The sequence below is a fragment of the Neoarius graeffei genome, chromosome 22 (assembly GCF_027579695.1).
Source record: "Neoarius graeffei isolate fNeoGra1 chromosome 22, fNeoGra1.pri, whole genome shotgun sequence".
NCBI lineage: Eukaryota > Metazoa > Chordata > Actinopteri > Siluriformes > Ariidae > Neoarius > Neoarius graeffei.
Window position 1 is genome coordinate 4,547,964 of NC_083590.1, and position 20,067 is coordinate 4,568,030.

The 20,067-nt window shown below is 44.9% G+C and overlaps 1 protein-coding gene across 1 annotated transcript in view; it reads right to left on the reverse strand.

The window, feature by feature from the left end:
- LOC132870543 (NACHT, LRR and PYD domains-containing protein 12-like) overlaps positions 1-17,406 on the reverse strand; it is an 80,826-nt gene extending 63,420 nt beyond the window's left edge. The window contains exons 1-4 of the mRNA XM_060904220.1: positions 17,319-17,406; positions 13,141-13,291; positions 8,738-8,854; positions 8,273-8,389 (exon numbers count right to left, since the gene is read on the reverse strand). Of these exons, the coding sequence (XP_060760203.1) occupies positions 8,273-8,389; positions 8,738-8,854; positions 13,141-13,193 (287 nt within the window). The 5' untranslated portion in view covers positions 13,194-13,291; positions 17,319-17,406. The remainder of the gene's footprint in view (positions 1-8,272; positions 8,390-8,737; positions 8,855-13,140; positions 13,292-17,318) is intronic.
- Between the last annotated feature and the right edge of the window lie 2,661 nt (positions 17,407-20,067).

Sequence of the window (20,067 nt, forward strand, 5' to 3'; positions counted from 1 at the left end):
TTTTAAGCAAACTGTCACAGGACAGAAAAGTCTGAAACGTTATCTGTCCATCCAAATTTCAGCCTGTCTGAATGACGGGCCAAAGGCCTGGAACAGTGAGGCTGAGGTTCTGGGGCTCACCTTAGGGCCCTGGAAGCTGAAGGGCTTTAGATGCCTGGAGATGCTTCTCAGCTATTTCTAGGCACGTTTGTGAACTTCAACTGCCAAATTACACTTGACATTAGTTGTTAATTACATGAAAGATTGAATATAATTTACAAGAAAATGTCATGGGACAGATTTGGACACGGCACAAAAAGTTCAAACAGAAAGGCTGTCTGTGTGTGTGTGTGTGTGTGTGTGTGTGTGTGTGTGTGTGTGTGCGCGTGTGTGTGTGTGTGTCTCAGATGGTGCACATATTGAAAATTTGTGAAATTATTCATGGAATCCAGGTAGTTTTGAATTTCTCATTCAGATTTTGAGGAATAAATCTTATTTATTTTCCTCAACATTAAGCCTGTTCAGTTTAATTTGCCCAGACTCTGTAGTTTCTGGGATATTTACATCTCAATTATCATAATTTTTGAAACACCCAGTGTATGTATGTATATATATATATATATATATATATATATATATATATATATATATATATATATATATATATATTACACACAGGGTGTCTCAAAAAAATGTACTCACACTTTAACTGTCCCTAACATGCTGCCTTTTTTGTGTTGCAGGTGTAATTAATTAATCACAGCATGGCAGGAAATTATCACACCAAACCAAGAACAATTGATGCATTGAAATTGGAAATTGAAAGACAATGTCGCGATATTCCTAATGACCTGTTTCGTGACGTTTGCGAATCCCTTGTTGCGCGTTATCAGCGTTGTCTGGACAATAATGGTCATCAATTTGAACATTTGCGAACATGATTCTTCAATTACATTTGTCTTCTGTATTCGAAGCTATTCCATTTCACTCTATGTTCATAAATAAAGGTTTTCTCGTCATTCAAAGTGTGAGTACATTTTTTTGAGACACCCTGTATATATGAAGGGATGTGCAGTCAGGGGAGGCGGAGCCTCACCCATCATGCTCCAATGAACACAGATGTTATGAATGTAAAATAATATTTAATAAATCATGATTCTTCTCCTTGATCTGTGTTCTGTCATTTCTGTATGAAATTTGTGCGTCCTCATGTTCTATAGCCTAAAGTCTAGGTAACTTATTTCACAGATGTGCAAAAGACATTGAGGCTTGTTGCACTCGACATAAAACTGCAATGAAAAAGTACGAGGTGAGGCAGCTATTACCTCTGCTGCACTGAGGAGGGCGTGCGCGAGCCCAAGTAACGATGACGCTCCCTCTCCTCCTACTGTTAGCTAGCTCGAGCAAAATTTGACAGTCACACAAATACAAATATATGACAGTTACAACTTTTTATTCCTCTGCTTTCATTTATTTTAAATGTCCCTGCACCATATGGGCACCAAAAATGGAACATACAATATCTAACCTTCAAAATTGGGCTTTCAAACTACAACCCCAACTCCAAAAAAGTTGGGATGCTGTGTAAACTGGAAATAAAAAGAGAATACCATGATAGCCAAATCTCTGAAACCCTGTTTTCATTGAAAATAGTACAAAGACAACATATCAAATGTTGAAACTGAGAAATTTTACTGTTTTTTTTAAATATATGCTCATTTAGAATTTGATGTCAGCAGCACGTTTCAAAAAAGTTGGGACAGGGGCATGTTTACCACAGTGTTGCACCACCTCTACTTTTAACAACTCTAAACATTTGGGAACTGAGGAGACCAATTGCTGGAGTTTTGAAAGAGAAATGTTGTCCCATTCTTGCCTGATATACAATTTCAGTTGCACAGCAGTTCGGGGTCTCCTTTGTCGTATTTTACGCTTCATAATGCACCAAATGTTGTAAATGGGAGACAGGTCTGGACTGCAGGCAGGCTAGTTTAGCACCTGGAGTCTTTTACTACAGAGCCATGCAGCTTTAATATGTGCAGAAAGCAGTTTGGTGTTGTCTTGCTGAAAGAAAGAAGGCCTTCCCTGAAAAAGATTTTGTCTGGATGGCTCGTGAAGGGATTGGCCAAAAATGGCTCACATGACATAAAATAGTTCCACCATTGATTAAGCAATGAATCTCGTGATGTCAAAAATTAACCCTCAGGGGTCGAGAGCTTTTCCAGCGATGTTTGTCAGGTTTAGAATGAGTAGGTCATGTATTTAGATAAATTTGAGAGTTTTTATCAAACAAGCATGATAAACATATTGAGAAAAACTTTATACTTTACACTTTCCTCTGTGCCCACTGACAAATAATATTATAGTATTTAAATTACCCAGATTAGACGAAATATAAAACTTGTCACCTTCCTCAGTCACACCGGAGTTGGAGCGCGCACTTACGCATTCATAAAAGACTGTTCCCATGGTAACGGCATGATAATCACTTTCACTCTTTCCGTTTCGATTGGTTTCTCTTTCGTGGTGGGAACGCCCACCGTAAACAGAATAAAATCTGTCAGACAAAGTTTAAGCAATTTGGAAGTAAAACTTATTTCAAGATGACACACAGTTTTTATGCACTTCGGGTGATTCAGGACAGCGATTCAATTCAATCTTGAACTGCAATGCGGTGCATTTTTTTTTTTTAACTTCGACTCGATCCAGCCAAAGATAAACACGATTAAGTGTGAATATTTCTTCTATTTCTGTTGAGCAGATCGGTTGATATGCGTGCGCTCTCACGGATTTTATGTGCTTCGGATGATTCAGGACAGCGATTCAATTCGTGATTCATTTCATGATTCAGGACAGAGATTCAGTTCAATCTTGAACTGCAATGCGGTGCCTTTGTTTGTATTTTTTTTACTTTGACTCGATCCAGCCAAAGATAAACTCCAGTAAGTCTAAATATTTCTATTTCTGATGAGCAGATCGGTTGATATGCGTGTGCTCTAGTGCAAACACAAGGAACATGACTGAGCAATTATTCCAGAGTTAAAAGTATTTGTGGCAGCGGGGGCGTGGTCAAGCGCCGGTCTGTGACAGGAGGGCGGAGCCAGGGAAGGTGAGTGGCAGAATCGCTACACCTGACGGTGATTAACCTGTGTTTTGTGTGTTTTCCCAGTAACGGCTCCCTATTTAAGGAGGCAGAGGGAGAGCAGAGGGAGCGCAACCCGGGACCAGAACACCGAGTGTGTGTGTGTTTATGGCGCTTCCTGGAAACCGGCGATTAGACTGAAAAGTTGAGAAATAAAAGCCGTGTCTATATTGAAAGCGTTGTCCTGCCGTCCTCTGTGCTCCACCCACACGCCGAAAGCGCTACAGTGGTGCCGAAACCCGGGATAAGGTGGAGCACCCAGCTTGCAGTCCCATGGAATCCTCCCCGTTCGCAGACTTGGTCCACACCCTCACCACGGCTCAGCAGAGCCAGCACCAGGCACTCATCACGCTCCGAAAGGAGCAGGAGCGCCGCTTCGAAGACCTGGTGCTGTCCCAGCAGGAAGATCTTGAGGCATTCCGGCATCTCCTTGCGTCGGCGGGGTCCACCAGTGCCCCGGCCGCGGGCCTGTCTCCCCTCACCATGACCAAGATGGGCCCGCAGGACGACCCCGAGGCGTTTATCGCCTTGTTCGAGCAGGTTGCTGAAGCCTCGGGGTGGCCGATGGAGCAGCGCGCGGCGCGCCTCCTCCCCCTCCTGACAGGAGAGGCGCAGCTGGCCGCACTACAGCTCCCCGCCGACCGCCGGCTGGCCTACGCAGACCTTTGCCGGGCCGTCCTCCAGCACGTGGGGCGCACGCCCGAACAACAGTGCCAGCACTTCCGCGCGCTGCGGATGGAGGAAGTCGGCCGGCCGTTCACGTTCGGCCAGCAGCTCCGGGACGCCTGCTGGCGGTGGCTGAGGGCCGACGATCGCGATGCCGAGGGAATCATCGATCAGGTGGTGCTGGAGCAATTCATCACCCGCTTACCAGCCAGAACCGCGGAGTGGGTCCAGTGCCACCGCCCGGCGTCGCTGGATCAGGCCATAGGACTGGTGGAGGATCATTTGGCGGCTGTTCCGGTGGCAGGACAACCGACGACGTCATCTCTTCTCTCCTCTTCTCTCTCTCTTCCTCCCCCCCTTCTGTGTCCCGTCCTCGCCCTATTCCCCCACCACGGAGGCGGGGGCCGGCTCCACCGCAGCCGGCCCGCCGCACCCGTGGTGCCCTCCCGTTTCTCCCTTCTGTGTCTCTCTCCCCCCCCTCAGGTGAGTGAGCCCCAGAGCACAGCTGCAGAGGGAAGGCCCGGGCCGGTTTGCTGGCGCTGCGGGGAACCGGGCCACCTGCAGCAACAGTGCGCAGCAATGGAGGTGGGCGCCAGAGGCTGCCCTCGATCGGGCCGGAGCGTATCGCATACCGGTGAGTGTACAAGGGGCTACATATCAGGCGTTGGTGGATTCGTGTTGTGATCAGACCTCGATCTGCCAAAGCCTGGTGCAAGACGAGGCATTGGGGGGAGCACAGGGGGTGAAGGTGTTGTGTGTGCACGGGGATGTTCACAGGTACCCTTTGGTGTCGGTCCACATATATTTCAGAGGGGAAAAATCTATAGTAAAGGCGGTGGTTAATCCTCGCCTTACCCACTCTTTAATTTTGGGGACTGATTGGCCGGGATTTCAGGGTTTGATGACGTGCCTAGTAAAGAGTGGGTCCTGCCGTTTGACAGGGGGAGGTCCCGGTGTCGCTTTGGCTGGAGCTGTGGTCGCGGAGCCGTCTACGTCATCTCCGCGACAGAGCGAGGAGCCACCGGCTCCTCCTCTTTCTGTTGGGGAATCCCTCGCGGATTTCCCACTAGAACAATCGCGAGAGGAGACTCTGCGACACGCATTTGACCAAGTGAGAGTAATCGATGGTCAAACGCTCCAGCCGAATGCCACCCCGTCCTTCCCCTATTTTTCCATTTTGAAGGATAGATTATACCGAGTGACGCAGGACACTCAGACAAAAGAGCGAGTCACACAGTTATTAATTCCAAAGAGCCGCCGGGAATTGGTATTCCAGGCGGCTCACTTTAATCCCATGGCTGGACACCTAGGGCAGGATAAGACACTAGCCCGGATAATGGCCCGATTTTATTGGCCGGGGATTCACGGCGACGTCCGTAAGTGGTGTACGGCGTGCCGCGAATGCCAGTTAGTAAATCCAGCGGCCATTCCAAAAGCGCCCTTGCACCCCCTACCATTAATCGAGACCCCGTTCGAAAGAATTGGGATGGATCTCGTCGGGCCATTAGATCGGTCAACACGAGGGTACCGCTTTATATTGGTTCTGGTGGACTATGCAACGCGATACCCGGAAGCGGTGCCTCTTCGCAATATCTCAGCACGCAGTATTGCAGAGGCCCTCTTCCACGTCATCTCCCGGGTTGGAATCCCGAAAGAGATTCTGACTGACCAAGGCACCTCGTTTATGTCACGAACACTGAGCGAACTGTATGGGCTACTGGGTATTAAGCCGATCCGCACCAGCGTTTATAACCCACAAACGGATGGCTTAGTCGAACGGTTCAATCGCACCCTCAAAAATATAATCAAAAAATTCGTAAGTGAGGACGCATGTAACTGGGATAAGTGGCTCGAACCCTTGTTATTTGCAGTGCGAGAGGTCCCCCAAGCCTCCACGGGGTTCTCCCCGTTTGAATTATTATATGGGCGTAAGCCGCGCGGCATCTTAGATGTACTGCGGGAAAATTGGGAGGAGGGACCTTCACAGAGTAAGAACGAAATTCAGTACGTTATGGACCAGCGCGCAAAACTCCACACGCTCACCCACCTAACTAAGGAGAATTTGCGGCAGGCCCAGAAATGGCAAGCCCGCCTGTACAACAAGGGCACGCGCCTTAGAGAGTTCACTCCGGGAGATAAGGTACTCGTCCTGTTGCCAACGTCGAGCTCCAAATTAATCGCCAAGTGGCAAGGACCCTTTGAGGTCACACGGTGAGTCGGGGACGTCAACTATGAGGTTAGGCGAACAGACAGGGAGGGGGCACTACAGATCTACCACTTCAATCTACTTAAACTCTGGAATGAGGAGGTCCCCGTGGTGTTGGTGTCGGTAGTTCCAGAGAAGGCGGAGCTGGGGCCAGAGGTTCAAAAAGGGACATTGGCATCACGTACCTCTCCAGTCCCCTGTGGAGACCACCTCTCCCCGACCCAACTCATGGAGGTCGCCCAGTTGCAGGCCGAGTTTTCGGATGTGTTCTCGCCCCTGCCCGGTCGCACTAACCTCATAGAACACCACATAGAGACGCCCCCGGGGGTGGTAGTGCATAGCCGCCCTTATAGGCTACCCGAACACAAAAAAAAGGTGGTTCGGGAAGAACTTCAGGCCATGCTCGAAATGGGCATCGTCGAGGAGTCCCACAGTGACTGGAGCAGCCCGGTGGTCTTGGTTCCCAAGGCCGACGGGTCGGTCCGGTTCTGTGTGGACTATAGAAAAGTCAACGCGGTGTCTAAATTTGACGCGTACCCAATGCCTCGTATTGATGAGCTGCTCGATCGACTAGGCACGGCTTGCTTTTACTTGACACTGGATTTGACGAAGGGATATTGGCAGATCCCCTTGACTCCATTATCCCGGGAGAAAATGGCCTTTTCCACACTGTTCGGCTTACACCAGTTCGTCACACTTCCGTTTGGGCTGTTTGGGGCGCCCGCTACGTTTCAGTGGCTGATGGACAGGGTCCTCCGCCCCCACGCCACCTATGCGGCCGCTTATCTCGACGATATTATCATTTATAGTAATGACTGGCAGCGGCACCTGCAACACCTGAGGGCTGTCCTTAGGTTGCTGAGGCGGGCAGGCCTCACTGCCAACCTGAAGAAGTGTGCAATTGGGCGGGTGGAAGTACGGTATCTGGGCTTCCACTTGGGCAACGGGCAGGTGCGTCCCCAAATTAATAAGACGGCAGCGATTGCGGCCTGCCCGAGGCCCAAGACCAAAAAGGGGGTGAGACAGTTCCTGGGGCTGGCTGGCTACTATCGTAGGTTTATACCTAATTATTCGGACGTCACCAGCCCGCTGACTGACCTCACTAAAAAGGGGGCGCCAGATCCGGTCCAGTGGACGGAGCAGTGCCAGCGGGCTTTCTCTGAGGTAAAGGCTGCACTGTGTGGAGGGCCACTTTTACACTCCCCTGACTTCTCTCTCCCTTTTATGTTGCAGACGGATGCGTCGGACAGAGGGCTGGGGGCCGTTTTGTCCCAGCAGGTGGAGGGGGAGGATAGGCCCATCCTGTATATCAGTCGGAAGCTGTCGGTGCGTGAGGGGCACTACAGCACGATTGAGAAGGAATGCCTGGCGATCAAGTGGGCGGTCCTCGCCCTCCGTTATTACCTGCTCGGGCGCCCTTTCACCCTCTGTTCGGAGCACGCGCCCCTCTAGTGGCTCCACCGCATGAAGGATGCCAATGCGCGGATCACCCGTTGGTATCTGGCACTCCAACCCTTCAACTTCAAGGTGGTCCACAGGCCGGGGGCGCAGATGGTCATGGCGGTCTTCCTCTCCCATCAAGGGGGGGGGGGGGGGGGAGTCGGCTGCAGGCCGGACGGGCGCCCGGCCTGAGTCGGGCGGTGGGGGTATGTGGCAGCGGGGGCGTGGTCAAGCGCCGGTCTGTGACAGGAGGGCGGAGCCAGGGAAGGTGAGTGGCAGAATCGCAACACCTGACGGTGATTAACCTGTGTTTTGTGTGTTTTCCCAGTAACCGCTCCCTATTTAAGGAGGCAGAGGGAGAGCAGAGGGAGCGCAACCCGGGACCAGAACACCGAGTGTGTGTGTGTTTATGGCGCTTCCTGGAAACCGGAGATTAGACTGAAAAGTTGAGAAATAAAAGCCGTGTCTATATTGAAAGCGTTGTCCTGCTGCCCTCTGTGCTCCACCCACACGCCGAAAGCGCTACAGTATTTTCCTCAAAAATAGTTAATTTTGCTCTTTTTTGAGTTGAGAGAGTAAAATTTGGAGTTGGAGCAAAATTTCAGAATAATTGTGTAACAGAGCTGATTGTGGCTCTGAACTGAGTAAAACAGTACAAGAGTTAATTTCAAGACACTGAATCGAGTCAAACACCAAAATAAAGTCAAACACCAGATAAATGAAGATGTTGTAAAAGCAGCTTTAGAACTGTGTTGGATCATTAAATCAAAACAGCTGCTAATGTCAGTGTAGCACAGCCTGTAACTGTGACTTTAACTCTGAGAATTATGGGATGTTACCTGTGTGCAGGTGAGGAGTCTCTATTTTTAAACTTCAAAGGAGGATCCATCGACCAATCACTCTTCATGGAGACACAGCTGGGTTCTGGGGAGTCTGATCTCTTTCTCTGGAGTTCACTGTTCAACATTACAGACAGTCCTTTATATAAAACATTTACACTGCTTATTACTAATTATTATTGGTTATTTAAATGATTCTGTGAGCCATTACCATCACTGTCACATGCAGATGAATTTACTTCCTTATCCTGTCCATGACACTGTGAAACACTGACCTGCACAGTTACTGATATTAATTACTCTAAAATGTTTACTGAAGGTACTGCAGCAGCACTTGGACCGAATTAAAGTTTAACAAACTGATAAATATCAAAACTCTGCTCATGATCTGGCCTGGATACAGGAATGTGTAACACGGCCTTTCACTCTGCAGTGACTTTAACTCTGAGAATTATGGGATGTTACCTGTGTGCAGGTGAGGAGTCTCTATTTTTAAACTTCAAAGGATGAGCCATAGACGCATCGCTCTTCATGGAGACACAGCTGGGTTCTGGGGAGTCTGATCTCTTTCTCTGGAGTTCACTGTTCAACATTACAGAGGAGCCATGAGACAGAATTTCATCATCTTAAACATCACAATACAAAATACAGGGAGAGACGAATCTCCTGCTCATATCATGCATCACGAGATTTCTGTTGAATATTCTTTATTCAACAGAATCAAGTGGGGGGGGGGGCTTCTGTCAGTAAACCCGCTGAGAACAACCAAACTACAAACATGGACTCTGAACTACAACTCCCAAGAAACACAGCACCCTCTGTCACCAGCTTATTGATGACAGCTGTCACTCATCCCACTAACTGCCAGTCATGCTATTTAAGCTCTTCTTTCACTCAGCTCCAGTGCAAAGTATTGTTCTTTGTTTCTCCAGTTCATACCAAGCCTTTAACACTCTGCCTCTCGTTATTCTGACCTCCGCTTATTCTCTTCGTTGACTTTCAGTCTTAGTCTTGCCCCATTACTCTGTTTGCTGATTGACTGACACACGCTTGGTTTCTGACCACGCTTCCTGTCTCATGATTTGGCTTTGTCTACAGTTAACATCCTGGTCTCCTTTGCACATAAATCCATAAGTGCCTGCACTCTGACACAGAGGAGGCAGAGCCTCACCCATCATGCTCCAATGAACACAGACGACATGAATGTAAAATAATATTTCATAAATCATGATTCTTCTCCTTGATCTGTGTTCTAAATGTCATTTCTGGATGATGCAGATTGTTTTTATTGTCAAAATTGCTGACTGGTGGAACTCAGCAGCAAGTACACGCAAGGTACAGAGAGGTGCGGCGGCGGTGAGCTCTGCCTCTCCTCTGATTGCGCGATCCTATTGAAACCGAGCTGAGCGCAGGTAATAAGCGCATGCCTGTTACCATTTCTGTGAATATCACTCATATAATGTTCGTACACCCCTTCTTTGTGCGTCCTCACTTTCTATAGTCTAGGTAACTTATTTCACAGATGTGCAAAAGACATTGAGGCTTGTTGCACTCGACATAAAACTGCAATGAAAAAGTATGAGGCGAGGCAGCTATTACCTCTGCTGCACTGAGGAGGGCATGCGTGAGCCCAAGTAACAATGACGCTCCCTCTCCTCCTACTGTTAGCTAGCTCGAGCAAAATTTGACAGTCACACAAATACAAATATATGACAGTTACAACTTTTTAGTCCTCTGCTTTCATTTATTTTAAATGTCCCTGCACCATATGGGCACCAAAAATGGAACATACAATATCTAACCTTCAAAATTGGACTTTCAAACTACAACCCCAATTCCAAAAAAGTTGGGATGCTGTGTAAACTGGAAATAAAAAGAGAATACCATGATAGCCAAATCTCTGAAACCCTATTTTTCATTGAAAATAGGACAAAGACAAAATATAAAAATGTTGAAACTGAGAAATTTTGTTGTTTTTTGAAAAAAAAAAGCTAATTTAGAATTTGATGTCAGCAGCACGTTTCAAAAAAATTGGAACAGGGCGTGTTTCCCACGGTGTTGCATCACCTCTACTTTTAACAACACTAAACGTTTGGGAACTGAGGAGACCAATTACTGGAGTTTTGAAAGAGAAATGTTGTCCCATTCTTGCCTGATATACAATTTCAGTTCAGGGTCTCCTTTGTCCTATTTTGTGCTTCATAATGCACCAAATGTTGTAAATGGGAGACAGGTCTAGACTGCAGGCAGGCCAGTTTAGCACCTGGACTCTTTTACTACAGAGCCATGCAGTCTTAATACGTGCAGAAAGCGGTTTGGTGTTGTCTTGCTGAAAGAAAGAAGGCCTTCCCTGAAAAAGATTTTGTCTGGATGGCTCGTGCAGGGATTGGCCAAAGATGGCTCACACTACAGAAAATAGTTCCACCATTGATTAAGCAATGTATCTCATGACATCAAAAATTAACCCTCAGGGGTCGAGAACTTCGGCGGCAATGTCCGTCAGGTTTAGAATGAGTAGGTCATGTATTTAGATAAAAACTCTCAAAGATATTTATCATACAAGCATGATAAACATATTGAGAGAAATTTTATACTTTACACTTTCCTCTGTGCCCACTGACAAATAATATTATAGTATCTAAATTACCAAAATTAGATGAAACATAAAACTTGTCACCTTCCTCAGTCACACCGGAGTCGGAGCGCACACTTACGCATTCATAAAAGACTGTTCCCATGGTAACGGCATGATAATCACTTTTACTCTTTCCGTTTCAATTGGTTTCTCTTTTGTGGTGGGAACACCACCGTAAACAGAATAAAATCTGTCAGACAAAGTTTAAGCAATTTGGAAGTAAAACTTGTTGCGAGATGGCACACGGATTTTATGCGCTTTGGATGATTCAGGACAGCGATTCAATTCATGATTCAATTCATGATTCAGGACAGAGATTCAATTCAATCTTGAGAACTGCAACGTGGTGCCTTTGTTTGTATTTTTTTTTTTACTTCGACTCGATCCAGCGAAAGATAAACTTGAGTAAGTCTAAATATTTCTATTTCTGATGAGCAGATCGGTTGATATGCGTGCGCTGTAGTGCAAACATGGAACATGACTGAGCAATTATTCCAGAGTTAAAAGTATTTTCCTCAAAAATAGTTAATTTTGCTCTATTTTGAGTTGAGAGAGTAAAATTTGGAGTTGGAGCAAAATTTCAGAGTAATTGCGTAACAGTATAACAGAGTTGATTATGGCTCTGAACTGAGTAAAATAGTACAAGAGTTAATTTCATGACACGCTGAATCGAGTCAAACACCAAAATAAAGTCAAACACCAGATAAATGAAGATGTTGTAAAAGCAGCTTTAGAACTGTGTTGGATCATTAAATCAAAACAGCTGCTAATGTCAGTGTAGCACAGCCTGTAACTGTGACTTTAACTCTGAGAATTATGGGATGTTATCTGTGTACAGGTGAGGAGTCTCTATTTTTAAACTCCAAAGGACGATCCATAGATGCATCACTCTTCATGGAGACACAGCTGGGTTCTGGGGAGTCTGATCTCTTTCTCTGGAGTTCACTGTTCAACATTACAGAGGAGGCATAAGACAGAATTTCATCATCTCAAACATCACAATACAAAATACAGGGAGAGACGAATCTCCTGCTCATATCATGCATCACAAGATTTCTGTTGAATATTCTTTATGAGCTCTACCTCTTCTTACACACTAGGTGGCAGCACCAGAGGTCGCAGCCCACAGAGTTATAGAGGGAAACCTCACTGCCTCAAAGCACGCAGACTTAACAGTCCAGAAAGTGAAGCTGATCAGAAGGAAGTGTTCTGGCACACAGGTCAGACAGCGGGCCCACAGCCTCGTTTCATTCGGCCCGCGTGAACTTGGAAAAAATAATCCTAAAACAGCCTGTAGAATACGACTGCTTAACATTTTCACACGATCCAGAACTCACAGCAGATCTGTAGTGGAGCCATCTGAAGGTAGTTACAGTAAACCGCTGTAGATACAGACGTGCACTCCAGTTTCTATCACAGCTGGATTGACTACAGTCTGAAATGCAGGTTAAAATAAACACCTGGATTTGACACAGAATCTGAGTTTAACGCCCCAACTGGAGTGAGACTGCAGTGGTTCGATTTGCTGCCATTACAAATCAAAATAAATGTTTTACACTTTAAAATGTAGTGTTCTGCGTCAACACCGTCTCATCAGTCTGGTCTTGTGAAGCCTGTACTGGGATACGATTCCTATCGTGGCTTTAATGTATCGTCTCATACGACTGCATTTTTAATTTCATCACAACATAATTTTACTGGGCACGGTGGTGTAGTGGTTAGCGCTATCGCCTCACAGCAAGAAAGTCCGGGTTCGAGCCCCGTGGCCGGCGAGGGCCTTTCTGTGCGGAGTTTGCATGTTCTCCCTGTGTCCGCGTGGGTTTCCTCCGGGTGCTCTGGTTTCCCCCACAGTCCAAAGACATGCAGGTTAGGTTAACTGGTGACTCTAAATTGACCGTAGATGTGAGTGTGAATGGTTGTCTGTGTCTATGTGTCAGTCCTGTGATGACCTGGCGACTTGTCCAGGGTGTACCCCGCCTTTCGCCCGTAGTCAGCTGGGATAGGATCCAGCTTGCCTGCGACCCTGTAGAACAGGATAAAGCGGCTAGAGATAATGAGATGAGATGAGATAATTTTACTGACAGTGAACAGAATCTGGCATTTTTTCAAGTGGTGACTGTTAACTTTTCATTCTTAGTCTGAATTTTTGTTCAGTTAATCTTTTCATATAAACTCACTACATATTTTAGATCTGAACAGTTAATGACTAAAATATTAGAACATGACAGTTTACCGCTTTTCTGAGGGTGGGGTCACATTATCTGTGTCCAGATCACAGCTCTCCATTTTTGAATATTAGCATACGGACACAGCTCATGGACTCACTGCTGATTCCTGAAGACACTGATCTCTTGAATTACTCATGAGTTGAATAAATGATGCTCCTAAAAATCAGAAAAAAACCCAACAACAAATATGCTGTTAAAACTGGAGAAAACAATCTTTCATATCTAATGAACTGCACGTGTGAAAAGATCCAAACTTAAGAATCAGGAGGATTCACAGTGAGAGAAGTTTTAAAGATCATACAGCAGTGTTATGTCACATTAGATCAGGGGTGTCAAACCTGATCCATAAAGGGCCGTGTGGCTGCAGGTTTTCATTCCAGCCATGCAGCAGCACCCTGATTTGGCTTATTCAATCAACTGACACACCCACCCTTTAATCAAGGGTGGGTGTGGCTGCAAGTATTTGACTGTGTGAAGACAGTTCAGTTGATTGAATGAGCCAAGTCAGGTGTGCTGCTGCATGGCTGGAATGAAAACCTGCAGCCACAAGGCCCTTTATGGATCAGGTTTGACACCCCTGCATTAGATGCAGAAGACAAGTCTCCGTGTCCATCTACACAGGAGATGAGGTGGACAGTTCAGTAATCAGGGGAGGGAGACCTCTGCTGGAAGGCAGGAGAAACAGTTTGAAGTGGAAGCAGATCAGCTGTGATGCCTTCACTAAAAAAGCTGAACCAGAAGGTGACTAAAATCATTTGCGGTTGATAGAAAAGCTGCTTTCAATCTCATCCTACTTTCTCTTTCCCAGCATTAAATGAGTTTTTAGTTTGAATAAATTCTGATCCAGAAGTCAGTCAGTCTGAAGTCAGTTGGACTAAACGGACATGATTTCTGCGCGCCTAAAGTAGAGGAGTGTGATATGACTGTTTTAGACCGTGAACAATCCATGATCTGTTTTTACTGAGGGATCACATGGACCGTGATACTGAATATATTTTGTCAGTTGTGCTGAAAATGCTTAGACATGGCACCTTGTTTTATGAACCAGACTTTACTCTGTTCATTAGTCCAGCTCATGGTCTCCCTGAAAGACACAGGAACGAACCAATAAGAACCCAGAGTAAGCAGTTCCTTGGCCTCCAGTTCCTTGTTTTGTTTGGGAACGGCGTGGCCAAGAACACAGAGAACCTGGTGCCGAAAAAATTCCACATCAGTGAAATGGAAAACGCTGGAATTTACACAACAGACACGGTGAAAACAACAGGTGTTTGAAAAATATGCAAAAGCAAGAAAGCAGCGTAAAGACACTCCTTATGAGAAAACACTGATCACTGATGCCATGACATTGGACACTGCACCTGCACCGACCCATTCAGCAACTTCTAAATATCGCTGATCCTCATTACGACTGACTGAGTCTCAAATATTTTTCTAACATCTCCATTCCTCAGCTGAACACAGAATGGCAAGAAAAGTACCATAAAAACACACAATAAAACAAATATCCTGTTTAAAAATAAATTAATATAAATGTAAACAAACTCAGGTGAAGTGTTTTGGATTTACATATTTATCATAAAGGGGAGGCTGAAACAGATGCAAATGCAGTTTGAAGCTGTAATGAAGAGACTGGCACCCAGATAAAAACTGTTCAAAAACAGGCAAAGGTCAGATGGTCATCAAACATCAACACCGAGGCAGAATCCAAACTCAAGCAGCAGAACCAGAACACAGAAATAAAGGCTTGGTAAGTTCTGGGAGACGCACGAGTGGATGTGGGAATGGAGTCCTTAAATCAAGTTCAAGTTCTTTATTGTCATTGTTAAGGTACAACGAAATTTCTTTTCTGCTGGTCCCAAAGGTGCAAAAAGTTAAGGTGCAAAAGACAAAAAAAAACCCACACAGACCTGACCGAGCAAGTACCTGAGAGCTAAGAAAGGGGATAAATAAATATAATATATACAAAATGAGCATAAATATACTTAACAGAAACGATATGGAAATCAAGCAATATGTACAGGTTGTGGGTTGAAGAGAAAAACAATGTACTGCACGTCATATCTCAGACTGTGGAGAGATCAGAGTTCACCAAGTTTATTGCAGTTGGAAGGAAACTGTTTATAATTCTGTTGGTACGTGTTGATTTGATTGTGAGCCGGGGTGTGTGTGTGTGTGTTAGAGATCAGAAGTCAGCGTGACGCAGTCCGTGTGTTTGTGGTGTGTTCTGGGAAACAGTTTATTTTTAATCTGACACATATTTAACAGATAATACAAGAGTTGATGTAGATTTATATTGCATTTTTTTATTTGTTATCTTTATTTTCCTTTTAGGAATAATGGTTTACATTTTGCAGTGAATTTGCACTTTATTAAAATGTGTCTGAAAATGTGCTTTGGCCTCAGGTGTCTTATTCTTTTCCAATGAAGTTATGTTTCCTTTTAAAGATATTGGCATTTTTTCACTCAGGGTCCACATTTCTGTTCCAAAATGGTCATTTTTTGAAAGTTTAGTTTTCAGATTTGTAGTCAGTGCATGTTGTTTCCACATATCTTAATATTACAGTGTGAAAATTTCATGAGGTATCCTCATCTGATTCAGAAGATATGGCCTGCTGATCAAGACCACCGTTTCGGTGAATTGGTGGGGGCGACAGAGACTACACCAGGGTATATTTTTTTCCACAGAATAAAAAAAGAAAGATTTAAAAGTTATAACTAGATATATTTTGTTGGAAATATTATGAAATACAATGTGTATGGCAATGAGCACAGAATCAAATATCTTTTCCAATGAAGAAACGCCTAACGAAGAATTGGAGGCTACAGAGACTACATTTCTCAATTAAACCACTCAGTGCAATTACTTCAAGTCTGTAATGACTAAAGGCATTTTTATACCTTTACTTCTCATGGTAATTATAAAAACATTATGGGAAATTCTTTAACCCTGATTAAACCCCGAGTTTAGAGAGGGCGACGGAAACTACAGCGCTTTTTCCATTATCCCAGTGAACACTTTCAATGAACGCTGAAAGGTGTCGGTGTCTTACAGTCAACACATTTTTTCTGTGCATTATTCCGACATATATAGCGATTGAAACTACCAAAATGGATACCATTAAAAGAATCAGTGATTGAATTTTTAGGTTCCTTTTTGAGAACACCGACCAAAAACGTCATTTGGCATAACGACGGACACATTATTAAAGAACTGCAAAATCTTTGCCAGGTGATAAATGACTCCTTTCTATGCATATATTAAATTAAGCAGAGATACAACATTATCATTTCATATTAATCTTATAGCAAAAAATGCACTAGAAACGTGGGATTCTGTATGATGTTATATAGATCAGTGTACAGTGGAACAGTATAACATGCCAAAACAGCCCTAAAATGGACCAAAAAGGCATAAAAAATGAACGAATCAACATGGAAACAAAATGTAAAAAGTGTTCTCTGTGGTGAGCCAATGACACGAATATAAACATATAAGTTTAATACAAGAAACTTGACATATTTTTTTTAAATCCACCTGCACAACATCTTATTTCTCCAAATGTGACCCTGAGTGAAAAAATGCCGCATATTTACATCAATGAGGAAATTAGTTTGTTTGCTCTGGAAAATAGTCTTAAAAACCAACATTAAAACACAAAACCACCCCAGGATAATATTGTTGATGATCCAGGCTGGAAAATCTTGATATATTTTTGCCAGATCTCCCAGCCCAAAATTAACCACATTAAATGGCACTTTATTTAGTTTTAATGGTTTGATGATGACTGGAACTTCCCTTCCCCACATTTATAGCAGTGTAAATGACTAATCTGTGTGCAGGTCATTAAAAGTGCTGTAAGATGTCCTCCTCTTATTAGATTCCCTCACTGACTGAAACTCCTCCACTTCAGGAGCTTTTCACACACACTCCATTAAAGTCCCAGTAAACTTTACATCACCACATTATGGGATGAAGGGAAACAAAAATGCGTTCCAGTTAAACTCCCCCAAACTCTCTGAGTGTTTAATAGATGAGAAACTGAAGAGAGAAACTCGAATATAGAACACACAGCCGATAAACAGCAGCTTTACAGGGAAGATGATTTCAGTTCCGCAGTTTTACTGCTGTTTTTACACGAGCTCAGTCAAATACAACCACATTTCTCTCCAACACATCACTCACTTTTACTCAGCACTCCATGCTGGGCTTCATTCATCTCACCGCTTCTGCCTGGAGTTGCAGTTTTTCTTTAGTTTTATTATTTTCTCCGAACAGCAACAAAACGGTCCCGAGGCTGAAGGAGAAACACTTTCACTTCTGGAAAACTGATTCACTCCGAGTGAAGTGTCGCTCAGGGAAAGAATCGACTCTTTGATTCGGCTCTTTGAGATGAATGTAAAAGTGAAAAAGCAATCAGTGAAGTTGAAATGTTTCCTCATTCAGGGAGACTCTAGACGTTTTGCTGTTCTGAAGTGACACTACAAGTCCAGTCCACTTTAATTACCAAGAAACAGAATAAAAGTGCTGTCATTAATAATTGGTTTGGTTTGGCTGTCGCAGCGACAGATCCATGTTCAGCAGCAGTGTCTCATCGGTCTCCTTTGCGGTCGTGAGTCCGGCGATAGCTCACAAGTCCGATTGCCGATCCACAGACTGGTGGACATTTATCACAAGATTAACTTCCAGGTGCTGATATTTGTTCCTTTCGACAACGAGGACGCCGTTTATTCTGCATGTGTGAGCAGTGCTTGAAGTGGAAAAAAAGAAGTGCAGGAACCCTGATTTTCTGACAATGCCATCCCGGTCATTCAAATAAGTTCAAATCAAGTTCTTAAAAAAGGCTCCAAAATTGCTTGGGGTCATCATCTTTGGGAGGATGAGGAGCTTCACAAGCTGTGTCATCTGCAGACCTCCGCCCATGCACTAGCCATGACTGGACATACTTCTCAGGGTGGAACAGCTCCAATGGTGGCCCATTTGTTTTGAGAAAGACGAGGTTGGACACTCGATCGATAGCAAGGGCATTCCTTTTTGCAGTGAGAATGTCATTCATGGAGCTGAAAGCTCTTTCGCATTCACTGGTGGAAATGGCAATTGTGTGCGTAGCTTTCAGAAGAGGCATGAGGGATTTTGGGGTCCTTGAGGCTCTGGTTTCCTTGTACTCTCTGAATCCCTGGATGCTCTCCCTCTTGTTGACTCTGAACATCTCACATAATCGCCCAATTTCTGCATCACCATGCTGAATGTTCATTTCCACTGGCCAGGTATCTGGTTGAAGAACCCTCATGTCAGTCATGATTCTGCATTCCTCCTGAGTGCCACGTTGACTGACATGAGAAGAGGTAGGAGCAGCCATCCTAGAAGATAAATTGTCTGCCATGCTGCGGAAGAACTGGGCAGGATTTATCTTCACAATTTTTCCATTTGCATGTAGAGGGACGCTCTGAAATGACTTCTCTCTCTCTGCCTGCAGCACTGCTTGTGTGTAGGGACCAGGGGTTGTCATCATTGATTCAAAAACTCGAATCTGGCGAGAAAGAAGCCTCTCAGCATCAGGCAAGGTGGTTTCGCGTTTTTGCAACATCCTCGAGAGATCACTCAATTCTGTTAGCGCATCATACATAATTCCCAGGTTTGTCACAAAAGAATCAGACGTGAGAACGTTTTCCAGGCCACTGTACTTTGCCCTCTCCTTGGAATTCCTCGAAGAATCTTGAGCAGCCTCGTGGAAGTGTTCCCTGAGAGCCCTGTAGTTTTCCCAAACCGCTCTCACGGTGCGCTCACTGGATGCGACCCAGCGCACGGAAAGGACGCGGCCAATAACAAGAAGGCACTGCTCAATGCGCTGCGCACAGCTGCTCAGCTCGCGCTGATGTTTTAGCGAAGCGTGATAAAGGCTGTACAGCTTGTCGAAGAAGATCTTAAAGTTGTTCATGGTGCATGGTGAAAATAAAGAAGTGCAGGAACGCAGTTCCGGTGCGTTCCGGCCCACTTCAAGCCCTGTGCGTGAGTCAACAACAAATATGACGTGACTAAAAGCAGCGTCATGCCTCATTACAATGACTGTCTATTTTAATCTTAGAAATAAAAATGCCTGATAATAAACTCCTTATTAACCTAGCTTACTTGGTCTTTACAGGGAACTATCAGACTGTGGTCTTGACAGTACGGACCGAGCCCGTACAAAGACCTCATGCTCAGTTAATAAGTAGTTAATAATGACCAGCTCGCTGTACATTATTCCAACTTATAACACGGCTAGAAAGAAATAAACAATTTCACCGTTTCCGTGTTTTGTTGCCTCACATGCAGCAAGTCACACTGAAATACAGGAAACACCCCACAACCTAATTTTGAGTGTTTTGCACTGAGTTCCAATTCGTAAAACGAAGTGAAGAACCAATCCAGAAATATTAAAATTGTTCAATTCTTGCGACCTAGTACAGAAGGAGGAAATGACATGAGAAGAAGAAGAAACCTTTATTTGTCACATGCACACTTCAAGCACAGTGAAATTCATCCTCTGCATTTAACCCATCTGAAGCAGTGAGCACACACACACCCAGAGCACCGGGCAGCCACACTAGAGTGCCCAGGGAGCAGTCAGGGGTTAAGTACCTTGCTCAAGGGCACCTTAGCCCACGTTAACCTAACCGCATGTCTTTGGACTGTGGGGGAAACTGGAGCACCCAGAGGAAACCCACACAGACACAGGGAGAACATGCAAACTCCACACAGAAAGGCCCTCGCCGGCCGCTGGGTTTGAACCCAGAACCTTCTTGCTGTGAGGCGACCGTGCCACCCTGAGAACAACAGGTTTACATAATAATGAGTCCCAGGGTGGGTTATTAAATAAATAGAAATTACATTTCTATTTCACTTAATTTATTCTCAGCAGTAAGTCAGGTTGTTCACCTCAGATAGTACTTTG